This window comes from Sus scrofa, chromosome 5, assembly GCF_054392235.1.
Source record: "Sus scrofa isolate SSC_HxYL_T2T_F1_AM1 chromosome 5, Sscrofa_HxYL_maternal_Yorkshire_Landrace_v2.0, whole genome shotgun sequence".
Classification (NCBI taxonomy): Eukaryota; Metazoa; Chordata; class Mammalia; order Artiodactyla; family Suidae; genus Sus; species Sus scrofa.
In genome coordinates this window covers 16,163,187-16,190,323 of record NC_139387.1, presented here as the reverse complement: position 1 = coordinate 16,190,323, position 27,137 = coordinate 16,163,187, and the positions used below count along the sequence as shown (strand labels likewise).

The 27,137-nt window shown below is 51.0% G+C and overlaps 1 protein-coding gene across 13 annotated transcripts in view; it reads right to left on the bottom strand.

The window, feature by feature from the left end:
• Positions 1-27,137, bottom strand: part of NUAK1 (NUAK family kinase 1) — a 148,783-nt gene that overhangs the window by 55,104 nt on the left and 66,542 nt on the right. For 3 of the 13 annotated variants that reach the window (XM_084955473.1, XM_084955475.1, XM_084955474.1), the window contains 3 exons: positions 25,588-25,655; positions 3,282-3,343; positions 2,469-2,554 (listed from right to left, as the gene is read on the bottom strand). The exons of 2 other annotated variants lie outside the window; for them this stretch is intronic. Coding sequence is in view for 1 of the 11 variants with exons in the window: in XM_003126093.7 (XP_003126141.3) it covers positions 20,457-20,711 (255 nt within the window). In the remaining 10 variants the exon portion in view is untranslated. Of the gene's footprint in view, positions 1-2,396; positions 2,555-3,281; positions 3,344-7,138; positions 7,791-20,456; positions 20,873-23,568; positions 23,622-25,587; positions 25,656-27,137 lie in introns of those variants that run through there. 8 more of the 13 variants (XM_013988236.3, XM_084955476.1, XM_021091583.2 and 5 more) reach the window with 6 other exon arrangements.

Below are 27,137 nucleotides of genomic sequence, written 5' to 3'. Positions count from 1 at the left end.
GTTTTTCTGTTTGTTTTTGTTTTTTGGCCACGCCTCCAACATACAAAAGTTCCCCGACCAGGGATCAAACCCTCAGCGACCTGGGCCGCAGCGGTGACAATGCTGGGTCCTCAACCCACTGAGCCACCAGGGAACTCCTGGATGCAGTTTTAAAGAGACTGTCAGTCAAGCTACTTCACTGTCCCCATGCCAACAGGCAGATGCTGACCCAGGGTATGGCCCAAGGAGAGACTCTTTCCAGGACTCTAAGACCCTCCCTAGGAGAGTGTTCTTTTGTGAGATCACAGGCAAAAGCAGGTACCTGTGCAGGGGCAGGGCCTCCTGAGAGGTCCTTCTGTGCATCGCTCCCCCGTTTCCACCCCCAAGTCCCACTCATGGTCCTAAGTAAGAGCGGCACTGAGTCTCACTCTGCTCAGAGTGTTAACTGCCCCGTCGCTGACAAGAGCCGGGAAAACACCTTCCCTTCCCTTCTGCTCACCCAGCCCAGTGCCTTACGCACCCACGTCTCCCCCACAAGGTGGGCCTCCAACGACTTCACTTGACTGAAAGGGGTCGCAATACCATCTTCAGCATCCATCCAGATGAGGTTTTTACAATGATTCCTTTCTCACCCCAACAAAGCCACAGTAAATTATTATGGAGGTCTGCCCTCTTTTCTGGCCGATGGGGGGGTTCAGTCAGGTCATTCTGACCCAACTTGCAAGAAAGGGGCAGGAAGTCTAGTTAGTCTCTGCCAAATAATGCTCACATCTATAAAATATTTACCAGTTGTTATAAACTGAACTGCGTCCCCCCTCCAAATTCAAATGTGGAAGCCCTAACCTGCCCCCCAACCCGCCCTGGGTGACTGTATTTGGAGGTGGGGCCTTTAAGGAGGTGACTAAGGTTAAATGAGGGCAGAAGAGTAGGGTCCTGATGCAATAGGACAGGCGTCCTTAGAGGATGAAGAAGAGACGGCAGGAGCGCGTGCTCACTGAGCCAAGGCCGCGTGAGGACACAGGGAGAAGGCGGCAGCTGTTTTTAAGCCAAGAAGAGAGGTCTCCCGAGAAACCAACCCTGCCAGCACCTTGACCTTGGATTTCCAGCCTCCAGAACTGAGAGAAAAATAAACTTCTGTTGTTTAAGTCACTTAGGCCGTGGTCTTGTTATAGCAGCTAGAGCAGACCAATACACAGTTGTCCACACTGCCTGAATCACAGTCAACACATAATCTAACGAGAGAGGGTCAGTCATGGTCAATACCAGGCCTAGGAAGCGGAGATGGCAGGACAGGAACCCTAACGGCCTCCTTCCCCCTGTGTCCTCAGCATCTAAGGAAGAGTCTGGTCCCATAGCAGACATTCAATTAATACGTGTTGAGCTGAACTGAATCAAAGACGATGCATCTCATCCGCTGTAGTTTATTTAAGAATGTTTTACCCATCTACCCACTACCACCAGCCAGGGCCAGAACCTACAAATGGCTGAGGTCCGAGTCCTGAGTCCACTCTGGTCCACACTGAATCTGTACTTGCAGGTGAGACCACAAACCCGTGGATGCAACACCACAGTGTGTAAATGACCTCCTGCAATGAGCCCAATGCCCTCCTATTTTATGTTCCTCTCCCCACCACCCATGAGACAGGCTGCCTATTTTCCAGGAGAAGGAAACGGACACTGAGGGAGGGAAATCCCCAAGTCCGCACGGGTCATAAAGGCAACACCCCAAGTTCCAACCCAGGTACTTACACTCCATGGCCAACACTGCTTCCGCTGGGCCACACCTGTTTCCAAGTGCCAGCAAATCTATGGAACCCCAGGGTAAAGAAAAAACACCCCCCTCAGAGTTCCCATTGCGGCACAGTAGGTTAAGAAATCAACTAGTGTCCATGAGGATGTGGGTTCCATCCCTGGTCTTGCTCAGTGAGGTAAGGATGAGGTGATGCAGCAAGCTGCGGTGTAGGTCGCAGGTGTGGCTCGGATCCCATGTTGCTGTGGCTGTGGCAGAGGCCCCAGCTGTGGCTGTGATTCAACCCCTAGCCTGGCAACGTCCATGTGCCACAGGTGTGGCCCTTAAAAGAAAGAAAAAATGAAGGAGGAGGAGGAAGAGGAGGAATACGCCCAAATCCTGCCGTTGCTGACACTTCTTTTCCCTGTCCTCTAAACCTTGGAGAAAAGCAGCTCAGATATCGGCCTGTTCAAATAGCGTGACCAATCTGGCCGGGAAGCTAATCAGAACAATTTGAGTGTGCAGCTCCATGAGGACACCCCCTCCTGGACCCAGCCTGGCCTTTATGGCAACACTTCATAAGAACCATTCGCTTACAACAAAACTGTCAAGTCCAGCGACCGCAAGCCAGAAACATCCCGGCTGAACCCCGCCAAGCTGCTTTCTGATGTACTGTACACACAAATACCAATATTCCCAGATGGTCTCCATGTAAAACATTTGGTTTGAGACACAGCCCTCCTTTCCCCCAAACTCTTACATTTGTTTAATGGACTCATACAGTTCAGCTAAAATATCCTGGAGCAGACATCTGAAGCCAGCCGGGCTCTGATGCAAGCGTCCCATCTGCAGAGAAGACGAGCAAGTAAATAAGACAGCCCTCCCCAAGATTTATGCTCCCTGCATCTTTAAGCAGGTCATAAAATGTAAGCTATGTATGGAGAATAATGCAAGTTGCTTTCAAGTTTGTTTCTGAGGCCATCCCGGTATTAATCTAAGACTGATGTTCGAAAATAAAGCGGGGCTGGTCTGCTGAAGAGGAGGCCGCTTTCTGCTTCCTGTGCTCCCAGAAAAGAAGTTTAAAAAATCTGTCACTTGAGCAACCTAGATGATTACGGCAAAGGTAGGTTTTTCCATGTATAGCAATGGCTCCTTTATTCCAAGGCCACTTGGCCCTTAACCCACAATTCAGAACACAGGTAAGACGTGGCCAAACGGGAAATGCACTGGACCTTGACTCAAGAGACCCAGCTCGGCCACACAGTAGCCGAGGGATCCTGATGGGCCTCACTCCGCCCCACCCCCCCATGGCTCATTCTGTTACAAGAGAAAATGGAATTTCACTAGGTTCACTGCCAGGGCCACTCGTCTCTGAAGACTGTATGAGGAAGGGACATAAACTCTTGGAAAAGCCACCCCAAGAAATGGCACAGAATCTGTCCACGGAGCCCTTGCCTTTTCCTGCTAATACAATTCTAAGCATGGCAAATCTGTCGGGAAGTGGGAAAATGGAACTAAAGGGCTGCCAGAAACGGCCTCGGTGATGGAATCAAGACAGGAGAGCTTGCTTTACCTTTTCATCCATAACTTGTCTGTGTCTTGTGAGCTTTCAGGATTGCGCATGCATTATTTTTGCTAGAGGGAAAAGAAAAACGTTATCCTTTAAAGGGATTACCAAAAGGAATGGAAGCTGAGGAAAGGGCAGGCAGATAACCTATAAAGAGCAGACACGAGGACTCCAACATACGGTACCGAGAACCATTTAGGAGACGTTCCCCAAAGACATCAAGAAAAGGTTTAACTACCTTCAAGGTACTTGGTTTTAAGAAGGCAAAAAAAAATGTGCGTTCGCTTCAGAAACATTTCCATAAGAAATGGCCACCGTTTATTAAAAGACAGGCTTGCAAATGGGTGAGCATCAATTAACTGGAAGTATATATTTAGAGCTATTATAACTATCAGGATTATTTCCACTTAACCAATGCATCCAATGAACCAGAATTCTCCATTTTCTTGACTGATGCCCAGGACATGATGCACCCTAGGGGCTGTTGGGCTGCTCTCTGCTCTTCCCACCCCTCTCTGTTCAATTAGCCAACTTGCCCACCACCATGCTAGCCAAGTCACCAGGCCCAATATGGCAGCCTCTACAGTCCATGGAACTCCTCATCCTTCAACGCAGCCAGCAAATCGTGGTAAGCTATAAATTCCTCAATTCAAGAATAAAGATCCTCAGGAGTTCCCGTTGTGGCACAGCAGAAACGAGTCCAACTAGGAACCATGAGGTTGCGGGTTCGATCCCTGGCCTCGCTCAGTGGGTTAAGGATCCGGCATTGTCGTGAGCTGTGGTGTAGGTGGCAGATGCAGGCTCGGATCTGGCATTGCTGTGGCTCTGGTGTAGGCCGGCAGCTGTAGCTCCAATTCGACCCCTAGCCTGGGAACCTCCATATGCCGCAGGTGTGGCCCTAAAAAGACAAGAGACAAAAAAATAATAATAAAGATCCTCAGATTTCAGACTTCTCATCACTGCCAAGAAAACCCAAAATGCAGTGAGACAACAGACAGAAAACGCCCAAGAGTGACCAACACATCGTATTCACACCACAGCTGCTTTTTAAATTATTATTATTGTCACCAAACAGGTCACGTGCAGAGATGTAAGTTAAAAACCCCACAGTGAGACCTTCAAAATACGAAGTTGAGAGAGCAATGTCAGAGGGCAAAGTGAGAGGGGGATTGGGAGAAAAGGAACGGCTGCAGCCTCTTGAAAGAGGACATTTCAGGTCACTCCCAGTAAAAGAAGTCGCTCCAAGTGTACTTCCGGAGCCCCCAGGGAACTGACTCTGCAGGCAGGAATTATTTCCCTGAAATAAACAGACACACAAAGGTCTCTACGATTGGAGCCTAAAAAGAAACCAAGCCAGCGGCCGATTTACAGGCAGCCTCTGATGCAACAGAGCAAAAGGTCCCAGGCTCAGGTCCAACGGGGTGGTTCTGAACACACCAGCCCTCCCTGGAGGACACACACCGGGAGCAAGATAGGGGAGGGGGGAGTTCCCGTCGTGGCACAGCGGAAACAAATCCAACTATCATCCATGAGGATGCAGGTTCAATCCCTGGCCTCACTCAGTGGGTTACGGATCAGGCGTTGCCATGAGCTGCGGTGTAGGTCACAGATCCGGCTTGGATCTGGTATTGCTGTGGCGGTGATGCAGGCCAACAGCTATAGCTCCAATTTGACCCCTAGCCTGGGACTCTCCATATGCCAAGGGTGCAGCCCTTTTAAAAAAAAAAGACAAAAAAAAAGATAGGGGAGAGGCCTGGCCTCACTGGGGGCAAGGTCCCAGATTGAGCAGGCATGGATGGGACCTCCTTCAAGGGTACAGACTCCCGGGCCTCTGCACTCAGCACACTCCATGTGGTCTCAGCCCCTGCCGTGCCCCTAGGTGTCTGTCTAAAACTGGTGCTGCCTGGGCCCCAGAGAGCTTCTGAAAGGTCCCAGGGCTCTTCTATCACTCAGCCAGGACTGAGAACCAGCAGAGTAGCGGGAAAGGCCCGCGTGGGGTCAGAGGGACCTTTTCACTCAGGTGCTGCCTTGATCACTTTAGCAGATGAGGGACCCTCTCTGAGCATCAACTTCTTTAACTGCCAAGTGGGATTACCGGTGACTCCATGACAGAGCTGCTGTGAAAGGAGATGATGCATGCAAACAGCCTCACGGAGGCGGTCCTGCCCACCCCAAGTCATTATTCTACAAATCTGCCCTCTGCCCTGCTTCTTTGAAGGTTCTCCCGAGTGGGTCAGGAGTTCTAGGCATCACCCAACTCTAAAAGGTAAGGGGGGAGGCATATCTTTCCTTATGCTGGATCCCACCCCCCATCACACATACCAAATGCAAACACACTCAGAACACCTACAGGGTGACACAGGCACATTCTAAAGCACAATTATGACAAACATGGGGAGGAAGAGTCACAAGCAGTAAAAGGAGGGAACACTTAGTTTGTAAGATCTGCTTTGCTCTTTCTATCTAGAGGAAAAGACCCATCTTGGGTGTGACACTTTCTCGGGAGGTCCCTGCCTCTGCCCCATCTCCCCTATTTTAGCTGCAAGCCTCTTACACCTGCCAGCATGGCAGGAGCTGGCGCATAGGAGGCCCAAGGGAATGTCTGCATTAACTACGCTCCTTGAGGCCAGGGATGGGCATTTGTGGATCATCAGAGCTCAAAATCCCCCCAATGTGTTAATCCCCTAAACAGGCATTTCATAAATATACCTGAACTTGGATTCCAAGCAACTGGCAGAAGAGGAGATAAAGGCACTTTCAGCATTCGGGGGGCCAGGGAGGTGAGGGGGGGAGCAGCTCAAGGCCCAGTGACTGGGAGCAGCAAAATTAAGCACTTCTGGGTTGGAATTCCACTCATGGGTAGTGACTCAATTTTCTGTGCCTCCATTTATCCACTGTAAAATGGGTTTGATAAAGCGGGGCACCATCTCTTAGGGTTACCCTGAGGACGAATTAGGTCAATGATTCAGCACGCTTGGTCTACTGCCTGGCACACTCCCTGCTGTGTGATCCTTTGCTGTTATTATGACTCCACAGGAAAATAACAGGCAGAGACCTCAAACTACAGCCCTAATGTAAGGCCTGGGGGGAGTTCCCATTGTGGCTCAGCAAGTTAAGAACCCAACATAGTGTCCGTAAGGATTCGGGTTTGATCCCTGGCCTTGTTCAGTGGGTTAGGGATCTGGTGCTGCCACAAGCTGCAGTATAGGTCACAGATACAGCTCTGATTCAGCATTGCTGTGGCTGTGGTGCAGGCCTGAGGCTGCAGCTCCAATTTGACCCCTGGGAACTTCCATGTGCCACAGGTGTGGCCCTAAAAAGAAAACAAGAAAAAAGAAAGGGCTGGGGTCTTAGGACCCTCTGGTTACCACGAAAGAAGGCATGAAGAAAGCAGTATGGTGTATAACTCTGATGAATGCAACCAGCTTCCCACTATTCTGTCTGCCAAGTTCAGACCAGGGACCAGGCCCATCACATTGCCTCGTGTTATCTGGTTAAAATGCTAAAGATGCCCAGGTCTCCCTAAGTCCTACCCCAGTCCGGCTGGATCAGGCTCTCTGGGGTGGGTGCCAAGGATGGTGCATTTTAACAGGCATTCCCAGGCGATGCCCAGATCCCCACAAATCTAAGAGCCAGTAAATTGGCCAAGCTCCCTAACTGGGGGACCATGTCCGTTTGCTCCCCATCGTAGCCTGGGAGCCTTGCACCATGCCTGACACATAATAGGTGCTCAGCAAACATCAGACGACTCCATTCAAGACGTAATTCAACTCTATAAGGATTCAGTCAATTTTCTGCAGGCACATGCAAAGCAACACTGAATCAGACAGACAACTGAATTCATTTATTCTGAAAATCTTCACCTGCTTGCTACACACCAGGCACTCTTCTGGACACTGGAGATGCAGAAGAGATGATGAATGAGGTTGCTTAGAGATGATTCACGGATGGCGACAAGGACTGTGTATGGAGCCACTAAAGCAAAGAAACAGGTGGAGCGTGTCACTGCTGTCACAACACTCTGCCCCTCTAGCAGCGCCATCCTTCAGAACTATTCTGATGGAAATGAGCAGAATGGCAGCCACTAGCCCCTTAGGGGTTATCAAGTGCTTAACGTGTGGCTCAAGTGACCGAGGAACTGAAGTTTTTAATTTCAGAAACTTGAGCTTTTAAGTTTAGTTCCTGGTCGTTAATTTTAACTTTAACAGTCATGTGTCTCCATATGTGACCGTGCAGGTCTAGAGACAGGAAGCGATAAGGAAGCTGGAATGAACAACCCAAGGCAACCGGGGCTCGAGGGCTGGGGCAGGAGAACGGAGCACCACACGGTATCAAATGCCTCGCGCCCAATTACCAGATGCCCTAACGTTCTCTGGCTCTGGGAGCTGCAAGAACAAGGTCAGGTACAAGGCAGTGTACTTGGGCTGGAATTTTTATAGGCCGTGATCCGTTGGAAGTGGTATGCAGCCCGGCCAAGCCCCAGACACTGCAGTTCAAGAAGACACCACCATCCCCAAAGCCTGCCCAGAGCTGCCAGAAAGATCTCCCTCTTCGCCGTCATTCCACAGATGGCCACTCTCTCCTTGGCTAGAATGTCCCATGGGGCCCTGCACGGAGGTTACGAGATTTCTTCGCTTCAAGCAGAAGTACAAATGCAAGCCTCCTAAATTCCACCGGAAAATTGGTGGCTAATCCAACCATTTCATAAAATTAGAACTCATTGTGGGGCTGAAAGGAATTCAGACTGTGCCGCCACCAGAGAAATGCAAAATATTTGTTATAATTTTTTCCTTCATGAGCTGTTTTAAGCAGCAAGTACTTTTTGGGCTTGAAGTTAGAGGAGACGGCGGGGGTGGGGTGGGGGGGAGTGGCAGGGAGGAATCGAGAGTTTTTGTTTTTATTTTGTTTTCTCTGTGGTTTGTGAAAAGCATCACCAGATGAAGAAAAAAATCAAGGAATCCTGCCTGACTCCCTGGTCCCTGGGCTAGCAGAGACAATAAACTTTCCCAATCTCGGCTGCGGGTTGCCTTTAGGAAGATGGTGTTATTCCTGGAAAAGAGTACTTCTGCTCCTTAATTTTCTTCTTGGGCTTTAGCCCCAGAATTTTTTATATGCCGAGATTTCATCAGCAAGACACAGTAAAGTCATTCACTCAGGCATGCATGCAGGTCCCCAATACCGATTGGCCATATAGCATATTGGCAGTGATGAAAATCCATATTCTGGAAGAGCCTGCCTGTCAGGAAGGAAGACAAACAAGGGAGGAGGGAGTTCCCGTTGTGGCTCAACAGAAATGAATCCGACTAGTATCCATGAGGACACGGGTTCGATCTCTGGCCTCACTCAATGGGTTAAAGATCAGCCTATGGTGTAGGATGCAGATGCGGCTCAGATCCCGAGTTGCTGTGTCTATGGTGTAGGCTGGCAGCTGTAGCCCTGGCCTGGAAACTTCCATGTGCTGTAGGTGCAGCCCTAAAAAGCAAAACCGCAAAAAACAGCAACAACAAAGCACAAGGAATGAGACGGTGACTGCCACTTTGGGGCAATTTGGCAACAAGACCTGAAGACTCACCAAATGCAGAATCTGGAGGGGCTGGACTATAAGCTCTAAATCGGTCCCAGAACTCTCGTCTTATAGATAAATTAGTTGAAGCCACAGAAGGGATGCTAACTCGCATAAGGCCACGGAGCTCAAGTTATGGCAGTGATGGTTCTGGCCCCCGGGTCTCCTGACACACACCCCACCCCCCGCCCCGCCCCAGACTCCTACCTGTCCACAGACATTCAGAAAGCATGCACTTCCTTCTTGTGCACCAGACACAGAACCAGACACCAGGAGGACAGAAGCGAGTAAGACATGAAAGAAGTAGGATCGTGGAACCACGTTCTTCAAATTGCTATTTTCACAAGCCTGGAGACAACGTCTCTGAGCAGTAAGTCTGGGTTTAATGGGAGTCTACCACCCAGCATGTGGGTGAGGAACCAAGCAGGACGTTGCAGACACTTCCAAGGATCCACACCCATGAGAGGCCTTGGAGCCCCGTGGTTTTGACCTTGACCCTGAAGTCAGAGAGCAGAGCCCTAGACTCCAGCTCTGTAACTTTGGGCAAGTCCTGTGACCTCGATAAGCCGTCCCTTCCTCGTCTGAAAAGTGATCGTGCTAATAATACAGGTGCCAAGGAGAGAAGGCATATAAAGTAGTCAGAACAGGGCCTGGCACCCATGCTTCCTGCTATCATGACCCTTAGGAAAGAATTCTCCTCCTGCTCTGGACCTTCTGACGCATCTAAGAAGGTGGATACGACTCAGCGGAGATTTCCACTTAATTCTCTCCTCTCCAGGAGTTCTGTCACCAGCTCCCCCAACACCCACTGGCACATGGGTCCCCCCACCACCACCACCAGCAGTCCACTTGGCTCTCTGCCTGGAACACGGATCATCAATTAACCATCAAGAAGATGCGGGAGTTCCCGTCGTGGCGCAGTGGTTAACGAATCCGACTAGGAACCATGAGGTTGCGGGTTCGGTCCCTGCCCTTGCTCAGTGGGTTAACGATCCGGCGTTGCCGTGAGCTGTGGTGTAGGTTGCAGACGCGGCTCGGATCCTGCGTTGCTGTGGCTCTGGCGTAGGCCGGTGGCTACAGCTCCGATTCGACCCCTAGCCTGGGAACCTCCATATGCCGCGGGAGCGGCCCAAGAAATAGCAACAACAACAACAACAACAACAAAAAGACAAAAGACCAAAAAAAAAAAAGAAGATTCAAAGTGAGGTTCTCCCGGGAGCAGGTGCCTCACTGCCCTGCCTCGCCATCCAGGCAGGGCTCCGAGCTCACAGGATCAACACAGGCATCAGCCTCTTCCCTCTCACGGTGTGTACGAGCTGGAGAAAGAGCTCACTCCCGAATCTACCAAGAGCTGTACCAGGTAGTAATGTTCCATCAAGGACCACTGAGAGCTTCTCAAAGTTTGCTGGCATCTCTTTTAATTGATACTGAAAACGTCAGGGCTGCATAAAGAATGTACTGGATGTACAGGGATGAAATTCTAAGAGATGAAAACCAAAAAAAAAAAGGAATCAGTCTCCTTAACCGGACCAGCAAGGAGGGGTAAGTGGGAACCACAATGGCTGGGGATCTAGAAGTGACAAGAGGCAGCTGCTCATTCTAGAACCAGGAGGTAGACGAGCTTTTTGGGGGCAGAGGCCATAACCTGCTCCTGGGTGTCTGCACCGTGCCTGGCACAGAGGAGGAGTGCAGCAAATACATGAAAAAATATGTTTCACCGTGCTACCGGGGAGAGGCAGAAGGAAAACTGACAGCTGCTTCTACCTACTCCTTCTTGGAAGCTGTCTAGGGTTGTAGCTCAGACAGTCGTGAGTTTCATTCCTGCCGTTATCCTCAGGTCACAAACAGGGTCCCCCTGGACCTTCCTTCGCTCTTCAGTAAAGTAGGGGTTCTGATAGCATCTGGGGTGTGGGGAGGGAGGGTGTCTAAAAACAACCAGGTATTCAGCAAGATGTTGCAGGCAAGGCACTCGCCCAGACGCCTGGCAGACAGAGTGCTCCACAAAGGTGAGCCTGATGGCATGAGTTCATCTTTCAGGATGAAAGAGTAATAAAGGCACTAGTTGATTCTTCTTCTTAAGTGAGGCTGCCAAAAACACGCCTTCCCCTGGGGAGAGGGCCCCCTCCTTAGTCTTTTCCTCCTTCCCAGAGTCTTGCCTCCACCCACCTGCCCCTAGCATGAAGGGGCTCCCTGGATGCTGAATGCCCCCCATCATTGCTAAAGCCACAGGGACTCCCCCCAAATGCGCGACGGAGAGCAGAGGCAGCCACAGGCCTCCAGCCTCACTGGGACCAAAGGCAAAGCCCCCTAAACTCGAGGTGCCTAAGGAATGAGTGACCATCCCACCAGCAGAGTAGGAGCCTGCCTTCCTCTGAATCCCAAATAATAACAGCTTATGTTTATTGAAAACTGGCGACGGGTCAGGCACTGCTCTCAGCACTGTCCCTGACAACCTAGGAAGCAGGTTTTATTATCATCCCACTCTGCAGATGAGAAAACTGAAAGAAAGCTCTCAAAGAACCTAACTCACACGGAGCCTAGACCAGAACCCACCTCATAGTCATGCTTAAAAGGCAGTGCCTGGCTTGAGCCAAACGAGAATGCAGGCTCTCCTGGCAGCCGGGGTGAATCACACATGAACTGAGCCCAATTCGTGGTGAAGTGACAACAGCCAGCAAGGAAGCAAGGATTCTTTCTTTCTTTCTTTCTTTTTTTTTTTTTTTTTAGAGCCACACCCGTGGCATATGGAAGTTCCCAGGCTAGGGGTCGAATGCGAGCTGCAGCTGCCAGCCTACACCTCAGTCACAGCCATGCGGGATCTGAGCCTTGTCTGAGACCTACACTGCATCTCACAGCCACCCGGATCCTTAATCCACTGAGCGAAGCCAGAGATGGAACCCGCATACCCATGGATACTAGTAGGGTTCATTACCACTGAGCTACAATGGGGTCTCCAAGGATTCTAACTTGCACCTGTCGGCTGCCTTTGTGGCTTTCCCGCCACATGTCACACAAGGAGCTTGACAGAAGCGGGAGGGAAGAGACCATTAGGAAACACTAAGACATAGAAGCAGCTCCCTTTTCTAAAACTGGCCACAGAGATGTAGTTGCGCCCTCAGTCACCTGGATGTGGCCCTCCCCCACCCTCCCCTTCCAGGGAAGGAGGGCACCTACCACAGTGGCCTCTTAGCACCCTCCTACTGGAAACCTCGGGCTGCCTCGCAATACCGCCAATGAAAGTGAGCAAAGTGGCGTTTTTTTTCCAGACACACATGAACGCCACACTCCAGCCGGTTTACAATTCTTTAAGTACTTGATTTACAACCCAGGGAGAAAAATGTGAAAATCTTGCAAATGCATTTTGCATCTAAAGCTTGCCTACTCTGCGGAGCTGATCACCTGGGACTCTCAGTGGTGGTGGTGGTGAGGGGGGGGGGGTGTCTGGCGTCCCCCAGAAGTGTGGGAGTGACCCAAGGAGGCCACAGAACGCCAAGGAACTGCGGGGAGCCGCCATCGAGGGTGGGAAACGGCTGCCCTCATCGTCCCTCCAGCCTCAGTGCAGAGTGGCAATGGAGAGGCACCTGGCTGGGCTGGACTCCCCACAGCTGTCCGCGTGGTGGTAAGAAGGGGGGAGACCCGGAAAAGGAGGAGGCTGGGGCTTCAGGAGCCCTCCCTGCTGCCTCCTGCCTCCACAGAACTCTCCCTTCTCAGGACCGTGCTGGAGAAGTGCAGGCAGTGTGCTGTGCTGGGGTAGTGTGCACGCAGCTGTTCGTTCACTCGTTCATTCATTCATAAATTCTTACTGAGCACCTACTATACGCCGGCACCAGGCTACAGGACAGGATGCAGCAGGGGAGGAAGGAGAAAGGGGTGCACAGACAAATCATCAAATCCACATGCTTTGAAGGCAACACAGGCCAGTAAGGATGTGGGAGTTTGGACTGTCAGGCAGGACTTGAAGGATGTAGCAAATTCAGAATTTAGCCCCTACTGCAACCCAGGGGAGAGTTTTAAGCAGGGAGAATGGTGACCTGGGATAAGAAGGCCACCAGGTCCTCAATGCTGGTACTTCTCACCAAAATGATAACACCAGCTCCGGTTTTCAAAAGTCTGCTCTGCACCGGCTCGGGTGTTAGAAAGCCTAGTTCTCATGGTCATCGCGCTTGGTAAGATACTGGCAGCTGCACTGTCTAGATGAAAAAACAGAAGCTCAGCCCAGGATCCCGACCCACAGGGGGACACAGGAACCCAAGCCTGTCTGATTCTACAGCCGGGGCTTCTTCCTCTGTTCCTCATTTACCTACTCCCTTGCATCGTTCTCAGGTTATTCCAGATGTATTCGCTACACACCCCAACTAAGTTCTTAGTACCTCAACAGTAAGATGTGTCATATTCTGCTCTGAAACGTCCCACTGTCCTGGGCACTTGAGGAAGCTCTTATTAAAGCCATCTGGTCTCTTGTCAGATGGGGGGTAAAGGGGTTGCCCATCCCAGTGGAGGTTGTGTCTTCAGTATGGGGATTCTTCAGGCGCGCGGGCAGAGCAGGGGGCAGGCACACAGGTGCCCAGGTGCTGGACAAGCAAAGCACAGCCCTTGGTCTCGCTGTTCTCCCTGGAGCCACAGGGCTTGGGGATGCTCCGGGCCAGGAGACCAGGCTTTTCAAATCCATCCACCTAGAGGGAGGCCGCTTTCTAATTTGCACAAATGCACCTAGACTAGTGATGGCTCTCGCTGCAGTAATGTGTACCTACTATGTGCCAGGCCCAGGGCTAAAGGCTTGACTACATGTCATTGCCATACTGAATCCTCTCGACGACCCATAAAGCAAGAACTCCTAGGAGCCCCAGAGGAGGACACAAAGATTCAGAGGAGATTAGTGACTAGCCTGAGATCACATAGCTGTCACGGGGTGAGGTGGCACGAGGGCCCCGGCAGCCTGGTTCCAGGGCGCTCTCTCTTGAAGGTGGCACATAGGACAATGCTTTCCACTTCCACAAAATAGAGATCTGTGGCCCCTCAGGCTGGAATCAGGGGGGCCTGATAGGCACGGGTTTCTACCCCCCTCTCCACTTCCCAACCACCCCCCAAGTCTCATGTGGTTTCTATAGCTATAACGAGATAAAACTCAGGTATCATATATTTCACTCATTTCAAATGCATTATTTGGCAAGGGGAGGGGTTAGCATATTCAGAATTGTGTAACCATTATCACAATCAATTTTAGACCATTCTCAGCACTCCACAAAGAAAACCCGGACCCACAAGAAGCCACTTTTCCTTCCAACCCACCCCAGCCCGAGGCACGTGCCCTCTCGTTCATTTTCTGTCTGTGTGTATTTGCCTATATGGGATACTTCAGAGACGTGCTATCACCCAACATCTGATCTTTCAGCTTCCTTCACCAAGCACGTTCATCCACGTTGGAGCATCTATCAGTCCTGCATTCCTTCTTATTCCTGAACCACAGTCCGTAAATATCCCATCATCAAAATGATGGAGTGGGTCACAAACGCTATCCCATAAATCAAGTGAATGGACCATGCTTCGCTTCTCCATTCACCCACTGACGGGTCTCTAGGGTGCTTCTGCTGTGGGGCTCGTATGAAGAACGCGGCTGTGGACATTTGCGTGCAGGTTTTCCGGGTGGACACACGTCTGCGTTCCTCCTGGGGAGGCGGGGGAGGGGCAACAGCCCAGCCCTGGTTGAACATGCCGTTAAAAGTCTACCGAAGAGCCTCGAAGTCAACATCTGGCGGCTTCTGGACCGTTTCCAGAGAATTTTATCAATACGGCCAGACTCCGCTCACGGGTGGGTCATCTGGCCCAGCCCCTCCTCTGCCGGGGCCTGGGATCCTCTCAAGCCTGCGCTGCACTCTGCCGTCTGGGCCAGCGGGATGATAAACGCATTCTGCTTTAAAGCAGATACTTCACAAATCATAACTTACAGATGCTCCAGGACTTTCATGTGGGAAAGACAGATGAGACTTAGGCTGTCTGACTCCGGAGCCACTGAGGACAGGAAGCCCCGGCCAGGAAGGCTCTCTCTCCCCGTAAGGAGCACAAGAGCAAATGTAACAAAAAGGGAATTCATGCAGGGAAGGGTCTGCCTGGCTTTGCAGACTCGGCTACGGCTACGTAACCCGCCATTCATTTCCAGCCATTGTCTTCCCTTGCCCACAAATCAGGAAGCTCCTTGGGGTCGGGGGTGGTGACCTAGGGCCTCCACACCTCCTAAAACCATCCCTCGCTCAACGTATTCCCTTCTGTGCCATCCTACAAGGCTGTGCTCAGGACCTACTATGTGCCCAGCCCTCTGCTAGGTATAGATAGTAGGTTCACGAAGGTTATATGGGGCTTCCTTGCAGACAAGACACCTTGACTCAATCCTCATCTACTACGGCTTCCCAAGAGGAAGTGAGATCAGTCCTGGAGTAGAGTGGGTGCATTTCTGTCGGCAGGGAGGGAAGTGAACCAGCTGACCTCTCTCCAGGGCCCCATGGATTCCAGAACCTGAGGGTGCTGACGGAACAAAGAACTCAGTGTGTGTCCAGGTGGAACGCTCCCCGACCTGCTCCACTAAAACAGACTCATGGCCCAACAAGCAGACGCCTCTCCCCTGACAGCCTTCTGACCCTTACTTATCTCCTCACAGCTCAACTCTTGTGAAAACCACCAGGCTGGCCTCCCTGCTCCAAGCCTGCACACCATACCAGACCATGGGCTCGGAGCCCCACTGGGAGCCGAGCCGGGCTCAGCCCAACTAGGGGGAGGGGTTGGGTCAAGATCTCTGCACTCACACTGCCTAAAAGCTGCCTCTGCTGCTGCGTGTGGCCGTGGCAGGTTAGTGACGCGCTCTGTACTCAGTCTCTTCACATGGAAGAGATGAGATGGTCACAGGCTTGTTATGAGCATTAAATTAGTTAAATGGACCTAGCACGTTAGAAGCACTCAAGAAGAATTAGCTGCTGTTATTTATTACCATTCAATGCTATGACTTTTACCTCCATCCCAACTTCCAGCCTTGCCTCCCACCGCATCCCAGCATAACCCATTCTAAGAGATCTGGCCATTCGCTCGCTACCTGAAAGCCTCCAGAGTTCAGTCCTCAGAAACCCAAAGCGAGACTCATTTTTAACAGCCCTTGCCCTCCTTCCATCTCCTTCCCGAACAACGAGAAGCCCCCCACCCCCACCCCAGGAGAAGAGTCGCCCTGTGGCTGGCCTGGCGCATGAGCGAAATACCACACCCAAACCCAGAGGTCTCCCACTGTGTATCACAAAGAAGGTTCTCCATCTCTCTAGCAGCAGTGGGTCTCCAAAGACACAGATCTGTTTGACACCATCTAGCTGTTGGACCCCAGGCAAGTCGCTTAACCTCCCCAAGCATTGCTTTTCCCCATCTGTTAAACGGGTCTCATGAGCGTGCACACCTCTTAGGCTTGGGGTGTCAATGACATGAGAGGAAACCTCGGTAAAGTACTCAGCGCAGGACGACACGCCCCAAGCTCTCCAAAGCATCAGCTGGTAGTACTAACAGCAGCAGCAGCCATACAGGGAGGGGGTTTTCCTGTGCAGGATCAATTTGATGAACTGATCTTCCATGAGCTACGCTCCAACTTGAGAATCTCTGGAAGTAACTGATTCCTGCACAGAAGAGGTACCGAGCCTAGCAACTGCTCATATTGGCTCTTCTGTCAGACTGTACGTGGCTTGGGTCTTGTTCATGTGTCTGTCCCAGATCTTAACATGGTGAGAAGCATATGGCAGTTGGTAATAAATCTCAGTTGAACTGAGCAGAATTAGTTCAATATTTGTAAGTACATTTTTTCTTTGCTACTAGGTTATAAACTCTTAAGAGTGAGGCTCATGTCTTGCTCTCATAAAGATTTATGAAATGAGTGATGGAAAAACACCAAACCAAAAATCAGGTTGTTTAGACTTACCAGCTGTGCAACCTCAGAGAAGTCACTTAACACTTCTGTGCCTCATTTTTCCCACCTCCGGGATGAGAAGTTTGAACCACATATCTACCAAGGTCCCTTACTCCCTGAAACTGGCTTTGGGCCTTAACTGCAATGTGGCATCTCAGCCACCATGCCTATGACAGCCACATGCCCTTGGCTCAGCAGCTTATGAATTTGCACCTGCCCTGTGGTTTTCCAGCACAAGGATATGAATAACTTGGGGCCAGTGCTTAAAACACCCATTTGTGATGGGTGTTTAAAATGACTTCCTCTGCTGGGCGAGGACATCCCATGACCCGTGTAGGGGGCATCATGGCAAACTGGGGGCACGTTTTGCCCACCAGCCCTTCCGCTCCCATGCCCGACCCCTCCCAGAGCCCTGCTTCCTGATCACACCACACCATGCACTGCTCCCAGGAGATAACCTGGTATAGAGGGAAAGCTGAACTTGGCCCTGGACAGTGAGGGGACTGTATGGTATTTCTCCCCAAAATGTTGTTTGTTTTTGCTCTTGGAGTTTTTCTGGCAATGCTGTGTGCAGCTGGAGGATCCAGGGAGTTTGGCTCAAAGAAAATGCCATGTCATAACACAGGAGCTCGCTCCACAGCCCCACCCCAAACGGCATCAAAACAAAAGTGCAATAAGCAAAGCCCAAACTCAAGGCCTTAGAAATGTGTCAAGATCCTCTCGGCATCTGGCTGTTTTGGCTTCCTCTGGGTGCCCTTCCCTAATTAACCTGAAACGTTATCTCCCCTCCCTCTCTCTTAGTTAACTGCCCACTGCATCAGGCCTCTCTGACAGTCTTAACATCTAAATCAAAGTCCAGGAGTTCCCGTCGTGGTACAGTGGTTAACGAATCCGACTAGGAACCATGAGGTCGCGGGTTCGGTCCCTGCCCTTGCTCAGTGGGTTAACGATCCGGCGTTGCAGACGGGGCTCGGATCCCACGTTGCTGTGGCTCTGGTGTAGGCCGGTGGCTACAGCTCCGATTCAACCCCTAGCCTGGGAATCTCCATATGCTGCGGGAGTGGCCCAAGAAATAGCAAAAAGACAAAAAAAATAAAATTAAAAAAAAAAATCAAAGTCCAGGTGAGATGAGGAAAAAGCATCAGCTCCAAGAGGAAACTAAATTTAGTCACTTCCCTTCCTGAGGCTTTCTGCAGGTTATTTTATTCAGTTCTCACTGCCAGTCCATGAAGTTGGTACTATATGAGCCCATTTTACAGATGAGGAAGTGGAAGTTTCTGGACAGATTCTGAGTCACCAAGCACTGTGCAGGCAAGAACAACTTGCTGACCAATTTTTTGGGTGTTTGTTTTATTTTTCTGTTCAGTCAGGCGCAGAGAATTTTCCACCTGACAATTTCTGTTTCTCACTGAAGTTCTTACACCATCTGTGAGCAGTATGCTCAGCAGGGGGAGGACTCAAGGCCAAGGAGGTCTTCCCTTCACCCAACCTCAGTTTTCCCATCTGCTTAATGCAGCGTTTTCAACCAGATGATTTTGCTAACAGCCTAGGCTTATCTATCATGCAGAAAGCAGTCTGGGGATTGCCAGCTTCTGGATGTGGACCTGCCACCAGATTTGCAATCTTTGCAGAATTTTTGAGTAAGACAAGAGACTTAGCTGAAATTAATAGCACAATGGGAAGCGAGACTAGAACTGGACAATAACAGCAGGACTCAAATCCTGCAGCGAAATGAGCCTCTTCCGTTCTCAGGGCGCCCCCTCGTGGCTATTCGACTAAATCCTGACGGAATGTTCAGACTTTCTGCAAATAAAGGGAAAGACAGCCACCAAAAGAGAAAGGCAGGCTCCCATCTACTGATGGGATCCCTTTCACTCTAGACCATGGATCAGACAGCTACACAAATAAGCCCCAGCGAGGCTCAGAAAGACGTCTGCCATAAGACAAGCCTTCATTCTTTCAGTTAGCAGCAGCTCCCCAGCCTTCAGGCGGCTGTGTCCCCTCACAGATCCCAGACACACCCTGACCACTCACAAGCTCACATCCTCAACCTGCAACCCAAACCGCGTCTGTTTTTCATTATTCCACTTTCCAACTTCCCAGCGCGATTCTTCAACAGCTATTAAGACAACATGAGCAAGGAGTTTAGCTTTTGCTTATTCAACATCCAGCCTGGGGAATATCACCTCAGAAGAAAAGCATGAATGAAGCGCACGTTTCTCAGCCTCCTCTTCCACAAACCTGAAAGTGTGTTCCTCAAAGGACATCTTTGCAACCATATATCTCCTCTCGTAAATTTTCTACCTACCAAAAGGGCACCTGCCCTCTCAACTACTTGCTATAGAAATTTGTTGATAGGAGACAGCTTAAAAATAAAAGGTATAATCTTTCAAATGTCCAATGAACCTATAACAGACTTTTTTAAAGCTATAGGATAAAGCTGTATCAACCCAAATAGTGAAGCTTAGAATGAGGGCGTTATCCCGTATCCAAATATTTGAGGATTTGGGGGCTGAACTTGCTGATTAGTGCCCCATTTTGTCCGCAGAACTGCCCCTGCACAAATGCAAAAGACATCATCATACCACTTCGTTCCACAGTTCATTTTGCTTTCTCCCTGTGGTCATCTGTTAAGTTTATAAGCAACCCTGGGCCCTGAGTCACCCCCAAAGTCACACAAGGAGTCCCCTAATTAGTTCCTGACTTTGGCCCTAAATCGATTAAAAGCCATTTGATATGCTTCAAATCAAAGAATCATATTAATTTTCTGCCACACACCACACAAAATCTTTCTGCAACAGTCAGTCACTTTGAACCCAACCCTCTAGCCACAAGCAGTGTGGATTTCAAGGGCCTGTTTTGCAGAAAGGAAAATGACAACAAACCAAGGTTGGGACAACACAGAGAAGTCAAAGCACTCATGCCACTCCTTGGGGCAATATAAATGGTCCTGGGGCCCTGGCAGGGTTTCAGCTGTCACAAAGAGCAGGGTGGCTGGGCCAGACCCTTTAAGCAATGCAGTAGCCCTGCAGCCAGGGCCTGAAATGCAGTTGAGTCTGCAACTCCGCGTCTGTGTGGCTGTCCATGCCCTGGGCAATTCAGTCCTCCCAGAAGCCAGCCGCAAACTGTCACAACCTTCAGCCATGCAGCAGCCTTTACTTTGCCCCCCTAACATTCTCTCTTATAAACAGGCAGGAGTCCACCCTCCGTTGCAGGCACATCGGCATCAGGGAGAAGGGGAAGACGAGTGGGATGATGCCGGGGAGGAGGGGGAGGGTCCCATTCATCTACTGGACGCGGGACTTGGGGAACCAACCCCGAGCTGAGGATGTGGCTCTGGAGTCAGAGCAATAGGCATTCCAGGGCATGAATGCGTGACTTCGAGGGAGACCCCAACGGTCCCGACGTTGCAAAGTGTTGGCAAATCATAAACACTACTTTGCTGCTGGGATCAAAACCCCCAAAATATGCGCAGACAGGATGTAACAAGTGTTCAGGGAGAAAGACACGCCTGAGCCACGGGGAGCTGGTGGGAGAGTCAGGAATCTGCCAGAGGGGCGGGGGTGGGGGTTCCCGGGAAGCCCCCTCGCGGACAAGTGATCCCCTCCGTGCCCCAGACCCCATCGCACGCTGGCTCCGTCCCCGGTTGCGTCTAGCCCCAAGCCCCCCGGGCTTCCCCCCAACTCACCACTCGGCCCGAAAACCTCTCGGTGGCCCTCTTGACTTTGCCGTAGGTGCCTTTGCCCAGGGTCTCCTGCAGCTCGTAGCGGTGCTTCAAGTTGTGCTTGTGGTGATGCCGCTTCACCCCGTGCGGCTTCCTGGGCTCCGGGGCCGCCGCCGCGGGGGCTGCGGTCGCCCCCGCCCCCGCCTCCGGGGGAGAGCCCGGCGTCCCCAGCCCCAAGTCCGGGCCGTCCCCGGCCGCGGCCGCAGCGGCCCCCTCCATGTCCGAACGCGGGGCGAACCCGGCAGGAGAGGGCAGGGCAGGACCGGGCACAGCGCTCGCGGTGTCGGGGTGCCCGCGGAGGGAAACCGGGGCGCGCTCAAGGTCGCCCCCGCAGCATTGAGGAAGCAGCCCGCTCCCGCCCGGGCTGCGGCTGGGTCACTGGCGGCGGCGGGGACTGCACATCTGGCGCCCCCGGCGCGCACGATCCGCGCACCGCCCACCGGCCGCGGCGAGCTGCGGCGCGTCGGGCGAGGTGGCGGCGGCGGCGGCAGGGGAGGCGGTGGTGTTCGCAGGAGGGAGGGGAGAGGGGTGGCTCCGAGCGCCGGAGGGGGCGTGTTATGTGGGGCGCCGCGCCCCCCAACCCCTCCCCGGCAGGACCCGCAGACGGGGCGGGGGCGGGGGCGGTGCGCTGGGCGGCCCCGGGGGAGGGGGCGAGGGGCGGCGGGGCCTGGGCTTCCCCCACTCGCGGCCGCCTCCGGGGCCGGGGCCGCCCCAAGCTGCGGGGGGATGGGTGCGTGTCGCGACTCGCCCTTTGTGCAGCGCCGAACAGGCCGCGCTAGCGGCGAGGGGGCTTTGTCCTTGCTCGGCCAGGATGGAGACGGGGGTGGTTCCCAGCCCAGGCGCCCCCTCCCCGAGCTCGCCAGCCGTAGCTACCGCGAGCCCTCTGCTGCCGCCGCCGCCGCCGCCAACGCCTCCTCCGACGCCTGCTCCGGACGCTCGGCCTCCCTTCCTGCTCCCGCCTGGGCGGCGGCGGGCGCTCGCCGAGGTCCAGGGCCGGGCCGGCCGGAGTGCTCGGAGCCCGGGGCCGCCGGGACCCGCTCGCGATCCGGCGTGGGGCGCCGCGGGCTCGGGCGCCCGTTCATTTTGTTTTGGGTGTCGCGGCGGCCGCCAGGCCGGAGACGGGGGAGAGACTGGGGGAGGGGAAGCAGCGCGGGTGTAGGGTTACAGGCGGTGAGTCACGGCTCCCCCTCCCCCGCCGCGGCGCTCTCCCCCTCCCGCCCGGCGGGGGCTGGCACCCCAGCCTCTCAGGCCCCTACCCAGGCCGGGGCTAGGGTTGCTCGCCCCGGACAGCTGCGCGCCTTGGAGAACCCCCAGGGGGCGCGTTGACCCCGGCCCCGCTCCCTTCCCGATTGAAAGGCTGAATCGGGGAGGAAGGGAGGCTCGGAGGCTGAACCTGGGGCCCCGCCGCCGCCAGACTGCCGGCCTTCTGACACCATCCAGGACGTCCACCCCTGGGAGAGGAGAAGAGTTGGGGCGCTAACGGCACCAGGTTGCACCTGGGTGCCCGTCCTGCCCGCTAAGGCTGCTTTTGGAGATGGACAGGCCAGGGACCTTGAATGGAGCAGGGCCTGGGGCCTGCTGAGCAAGAGATGACTCTTAGGCCCCTTTGGAGTTTAACTGAAATGGCCAGATTCTGAAGATGGTACCAGGCACCCCACCCCCATCAGCGAGGGTCAGGCAGGAAGGGCCTAGGACTGCAGCAGGACTGCCCCTCTCATTCTTCTCAGAAGCCTCAACGGAAAATAAGGAAGAAGGCAAGAGAAAAAGAGGGCCTATGGGATTTTTTTTTTTTTTTTTTTTTTTCCTGTAACTGGTGCAGTATACCAGACTGGGATGGGAAGAGTGGGGTATGAAGCATGCCTGGTGCATTCTACAGATGGCTTGGTGGTTCTTTACTTTTTCACCTGTGAGTGGGGCTTGCAGCCCTCAGGTTCATCCCTTCTGCATTCCTGCTATCTTCACTCCTGTCTACCCCTTATCACCCTACCCTGGACTCCAGCAACAGCAAGTCCTGAGTGTTAACCCCCTCCCTGCTGCCAGAGTAATGGCCTGTTAACACTGCACTCATCATGTGCTTTTGCCACACTCTCGTGCTTTGTACTCTTCTTGGTCCAAACTTCTGCTGATGCTTGACTTAAGCCCCTCTGCCCCTTCCTGCCTCCCCCAGGAGCACACCAGTTATTGCATAATACAAACAAAGGCCATGTTTATTCAGTTCTTATTCTGTCCACACTCACAGGGACTCCCTGCTCCCATCCTGCAAGGATTCTGCTTTTATACAAAGTCTGTAGACATTGTGAACGTAGATTAAAGACAGGGAGTGACAATGCAGGTTGAGAGTCTATCTGCTCTGTGGATAGACTGTGTGACCTTGGTCAAAAGACTTAACTGCTCAGAGCTTCACTTTCCTCTTCTTAAAGTATACATCAGTGGGTCTGTTTCACAAGTAAACAGATTGTGTCTGTAGTGGTAATTAAAACTGTTCACTAAATATTTTCTGGTTCCTTCTTTCCCCCAGGAGTGTGGTAGAAATCCGCTACCCCATCTGCTTAAGATTAGATGTGGCCATGTGAGTTGCACAGACCAATGGAATGAGAGCAGAAAGGATATTCATTGCTTTTAGCTAGAAACTGGTAAGGGCCAATGGGCAGGTGCCCATTCTTGACAATCCTGAAAGTTCAATCTAGACAGTCTTATCTTGACAACTATGGGGTACAGTGAGGTGTCTCCATAAGAATGGCAGAGCTGCCCCACTAACCTTCATTGAAAAAGTAGTGTGAACAAATATTAAACTTGTGCTAAAACAAGGAGATTTAGGGGCTGTTTGTTATAGCAGCAAAACCTAGCCCGTTTAGGCTAATTGTGTTTCTCCCAAGAGCCTGCAGGACTTAGTAGGTATTTGGATAGCTCTTGTCGTATGCTGATCCTTTTTTTTGTTTTGTTTTGTTTTGTTTTGTTTTGTTTTGTTTTTGATGACAAACCCTATTTTCAGTTAAGGAGACCATATCAGAAAGGTGAAGAAATTTGCCTGAGGTTACACAGGTGGTAAATAACAGCACCAGGATTTAAGCCCTACCTGTCCACTTCCAAAGTGCGTGCTCTTCTTCCACACAGGCCGTGCTACCACTCCTTAAATGGAAAGAATGGAAACAGTACAATGCCTGGCACTCAGTCATGCCCAAGCACAGGGAGTTCCTTTGCAGACTGAATTCCTATAGCATTTATAATTTGAACCACACTTCAGCACAATGTTATCATGCCTTGTCTCAAGCGTTTTCACACAGATAAAGCATTTCCTCCAACAAAATCCCAGGATTCTTGATTAAGAGCTCGAGTTCTGGAATCAGACCGCCTGGGTTCAAATCCCTGTTCCGCTACTAGTAATTGAGCATCTTCCCTTTCTAGCCCTTGTTTCTCTCGTCTGCAAAATGGTGATGGAAATAACATAGGTGGTATGGGTGGTGGTATCAGGATGGCCCAGGGGTTGGTATGAAGATGAAGAGATATAATATACACCCTCAATAAACCAAGGCTCTTAATATCATACTTATTTTTTGTCTTCCGTGGCTCCTGCAAGAATTCAGGCAATTGTGAGCAGTTTAATCACACTGCCCAGTTAGACTCTGGCTTCATTCTGGATATGAGAGCGATGTTCTAACATCCAGAGTGTCCTACAACTTACATTTACATAGGCTCACTGCTTGTTCTTTATTACCCTTTTATTTTGAAAGCATTTTAAAAGAAAGAAAGTGTGTTTGCTTTCTTGAGAAATCTTTGTTCAGATAACACAGTAATGCCCGTTATCATTTATCTACTCCTGTCTACCAGGACCTTTGCATGTATTACCCCTAATCATTGTAAAACCACAAGATGGGTGTGACGATCCCCGACTGGCTGTTCAGAACACTGAGTCGCCAAGAGGTTAAGTGGTCTGTGATCAGGCTTTGCTCTGACCCCTACTCCAAGCTGCTTGACATCCCTGCTCAGGCCAGGGAATGCTCTGCTTGACACTAGTCTTCCATGTTTCTAGATGAGGTTTTGGAAAGTTATCTAAAGTTGTGATATTTCTAACAAGTATGTTGTCTGGTAGACATATTACAGGAAAAAGAAACTCAGGAAGGTTCTTATGCTTCACATGGCAGATTTCTAGCTGCTCACCAAATAGTCATGCTTTTCTCCTTCTGTAGGTGAGCCGACAGACAGGGTGCTCAGCTGGGATTATATTCCCCAGCCTCCCTTGCATCCAAATATGGCCACGTGACTGGTTATCTCTAATGGAATATAAGCAAAAGTGACGTTTATTACTTCTAGACCAGGGTGTTTAAAAATGGCACAGAGGAGTTCCCATTGTAGCTCAGCGCATTAAGAACCCAACAGAGTATCCATGAAGATGCGGGTTCAATCCCTGGCTTCACTCAGTGGGTTAAGGATCCAGTGTTGCCACAGGCTGCAGGGGAGGTCACAGAGGTGGCTGTGATGCAACGTTGCTGTGGCTGTGGTGTAGGCCTGCAGCTGCCCCTCCAATGTGACCCCTGGCCCGGGAACTTCCACATGCCACAGGTGTGGCTGTAAAAAGAAAAAGAAAACCTGGGTGTGCATTCCCCACTTTGCCCAGCTGCAAGCAGGGGACTCCAAGGCCCAGCAGATGATAGAGTCACGGGGTCAAAGAAGCCTGTGCCCTTGCAGCACCTTAAGGAATAAAGCCACCCTCTGACCAGGACATTGGACTGGTACATGCATGAGAGATACATACACCTCTTGCCTGTTAAGCCCCTGAAATTAGAGGGTCTCTTTGTTATGGCAGGTAGGACTCCCTAATACGTAGAGCTTATACTGTCTGTATTTACATATAAAAAGCCAAGTGGAAAATGATAACAGCCATCTGAATAGTTGGAACCGAAAATGCCATTTGTATGTTCTCTGTCCGCTTGCTTATTTAAGGAGAAAACTTATCATTTGGACCTGCAGTTTCTCCTTTAATGTTTCCTAGGTTACATGTATCAGAGATCAAACGAGAGTAGTAGTCAACAGTCATAAAACAGTAAGAAACAAACTGAGTCATTCAGCAGTATTTGTTTTTTTCCCCACTACATACCAGGCATCTGAGGCTGAGAATGCACTGTGACAAGTCATGCCTGGTCTCATCTTCACGGAGCTTCTAGCCTGTGGTTAATAAACAAAATTTATAGCATTCAGTTGACCTCAAGCCACCAAACTTCTTGGGAGAGCCCAGACTATGTGAACGTGGAATATGTACTTAAAATAAGAACTAAAATTTACTCATAAATCAAAACAGAAAACTATATTTCTTCCCCTACTAAGTGGCTAGAGAAACAGTAAAAATGGTGGTTAAGACCACAGGCTCTAGAATGGGATCTAGCTGAGTTCAAATCCTGGCTCTACCACTTTCAGGCTGTATGATCTTGGGGTAACTTCCTCTTTGTCGCTCAGTTTCCCCATCTTTTAAATGGGACACGAATAATACCTAGCTCAAAGGGTTTTTGGAGAAGATTGAGTTCATAGAAAAAAAAAAAAAAAGCAGTGAATAACACAAGATGACACAAGAGAGCATCCAATAATTGTTGGCTGTTCCTATTTTTTGGCCACCTTCCCACTGATATGACATTTTTGTATATAAAATGATACAAGGGAAAGCCTTTTTGTGAGAGCTGACAGACGACACCACGAAACAGAATTATCAGTGGACTCAGTTAATATTTCATGGATTCAACTGCAATAACCCAGATTGAATCTTACTTGGAATTCTTCTCATCTATTTGGTGATTGAGGGGGCAGACGGATTCTATCGGGAAAAGCATCCCTTTGGGTCACCACAGGAGTGTGATAACCAGCAACGGGACAAGAGATAGGGCTTCCAGTGCCTGCTATGCCCAGAAGGGGTACTTTGGGCAGGTGCCTTCGCCCCTCTGTGGACTGTGTCATCAGATGACATGCCCCCCCCCCCGGGGTGGGGGGGCTGACAATTCATGATCCTTTTTGGAGATGTCGGTTTTACATTCCCTGCATGTTCCTTTTCCTCCCATCTTTGCACACGTGTGAAGAGCATGGGGCAAACAGACAACTGGCGGCAGTTCCGTTTGCTTTGTTTTCTCTGTCCTAAACTTTATACCGAAAAATAAGATAGCGTCTTCCTGTGGGAATACGACAGCGGGGATTTGTTGGAAGGTTCTGTTATCGAGAAAAGAAACTGCAAGGTGATAAATTCCCCATCAACAGGGAAAGCACTGGCAGGACTCCAGAAGCAGAAAACAACATGGTGCCACCCTGGAAAGAGTGGCTGGTACATATGTCATGCGCAGGGATGCACGGGGTCATGTGGGAGGAACCCTAACTGAACCTGTGGGCTTCACCGAGGTTAAATGGGAGGGTTCTGGGCAGGGTGGGGAAGCTCTCAGGATTTCTCCTCTGCATTTCTCCCTGCGTGGGCCAATGCACTCAGTCTTATCGACAAAGCAGTAGCTGTTCTTTTACTGTTTAAATCATAATATTATTAAATTTATCCTATCAGCTATATGTATTCTATTCCATCTATTATTATTTCAATAATAATATTATTACATTTATTCTACCATGTCAAGCAATTAAATTTCCCAAGTAATTCTGTCCCAAACAAACAAACAAACA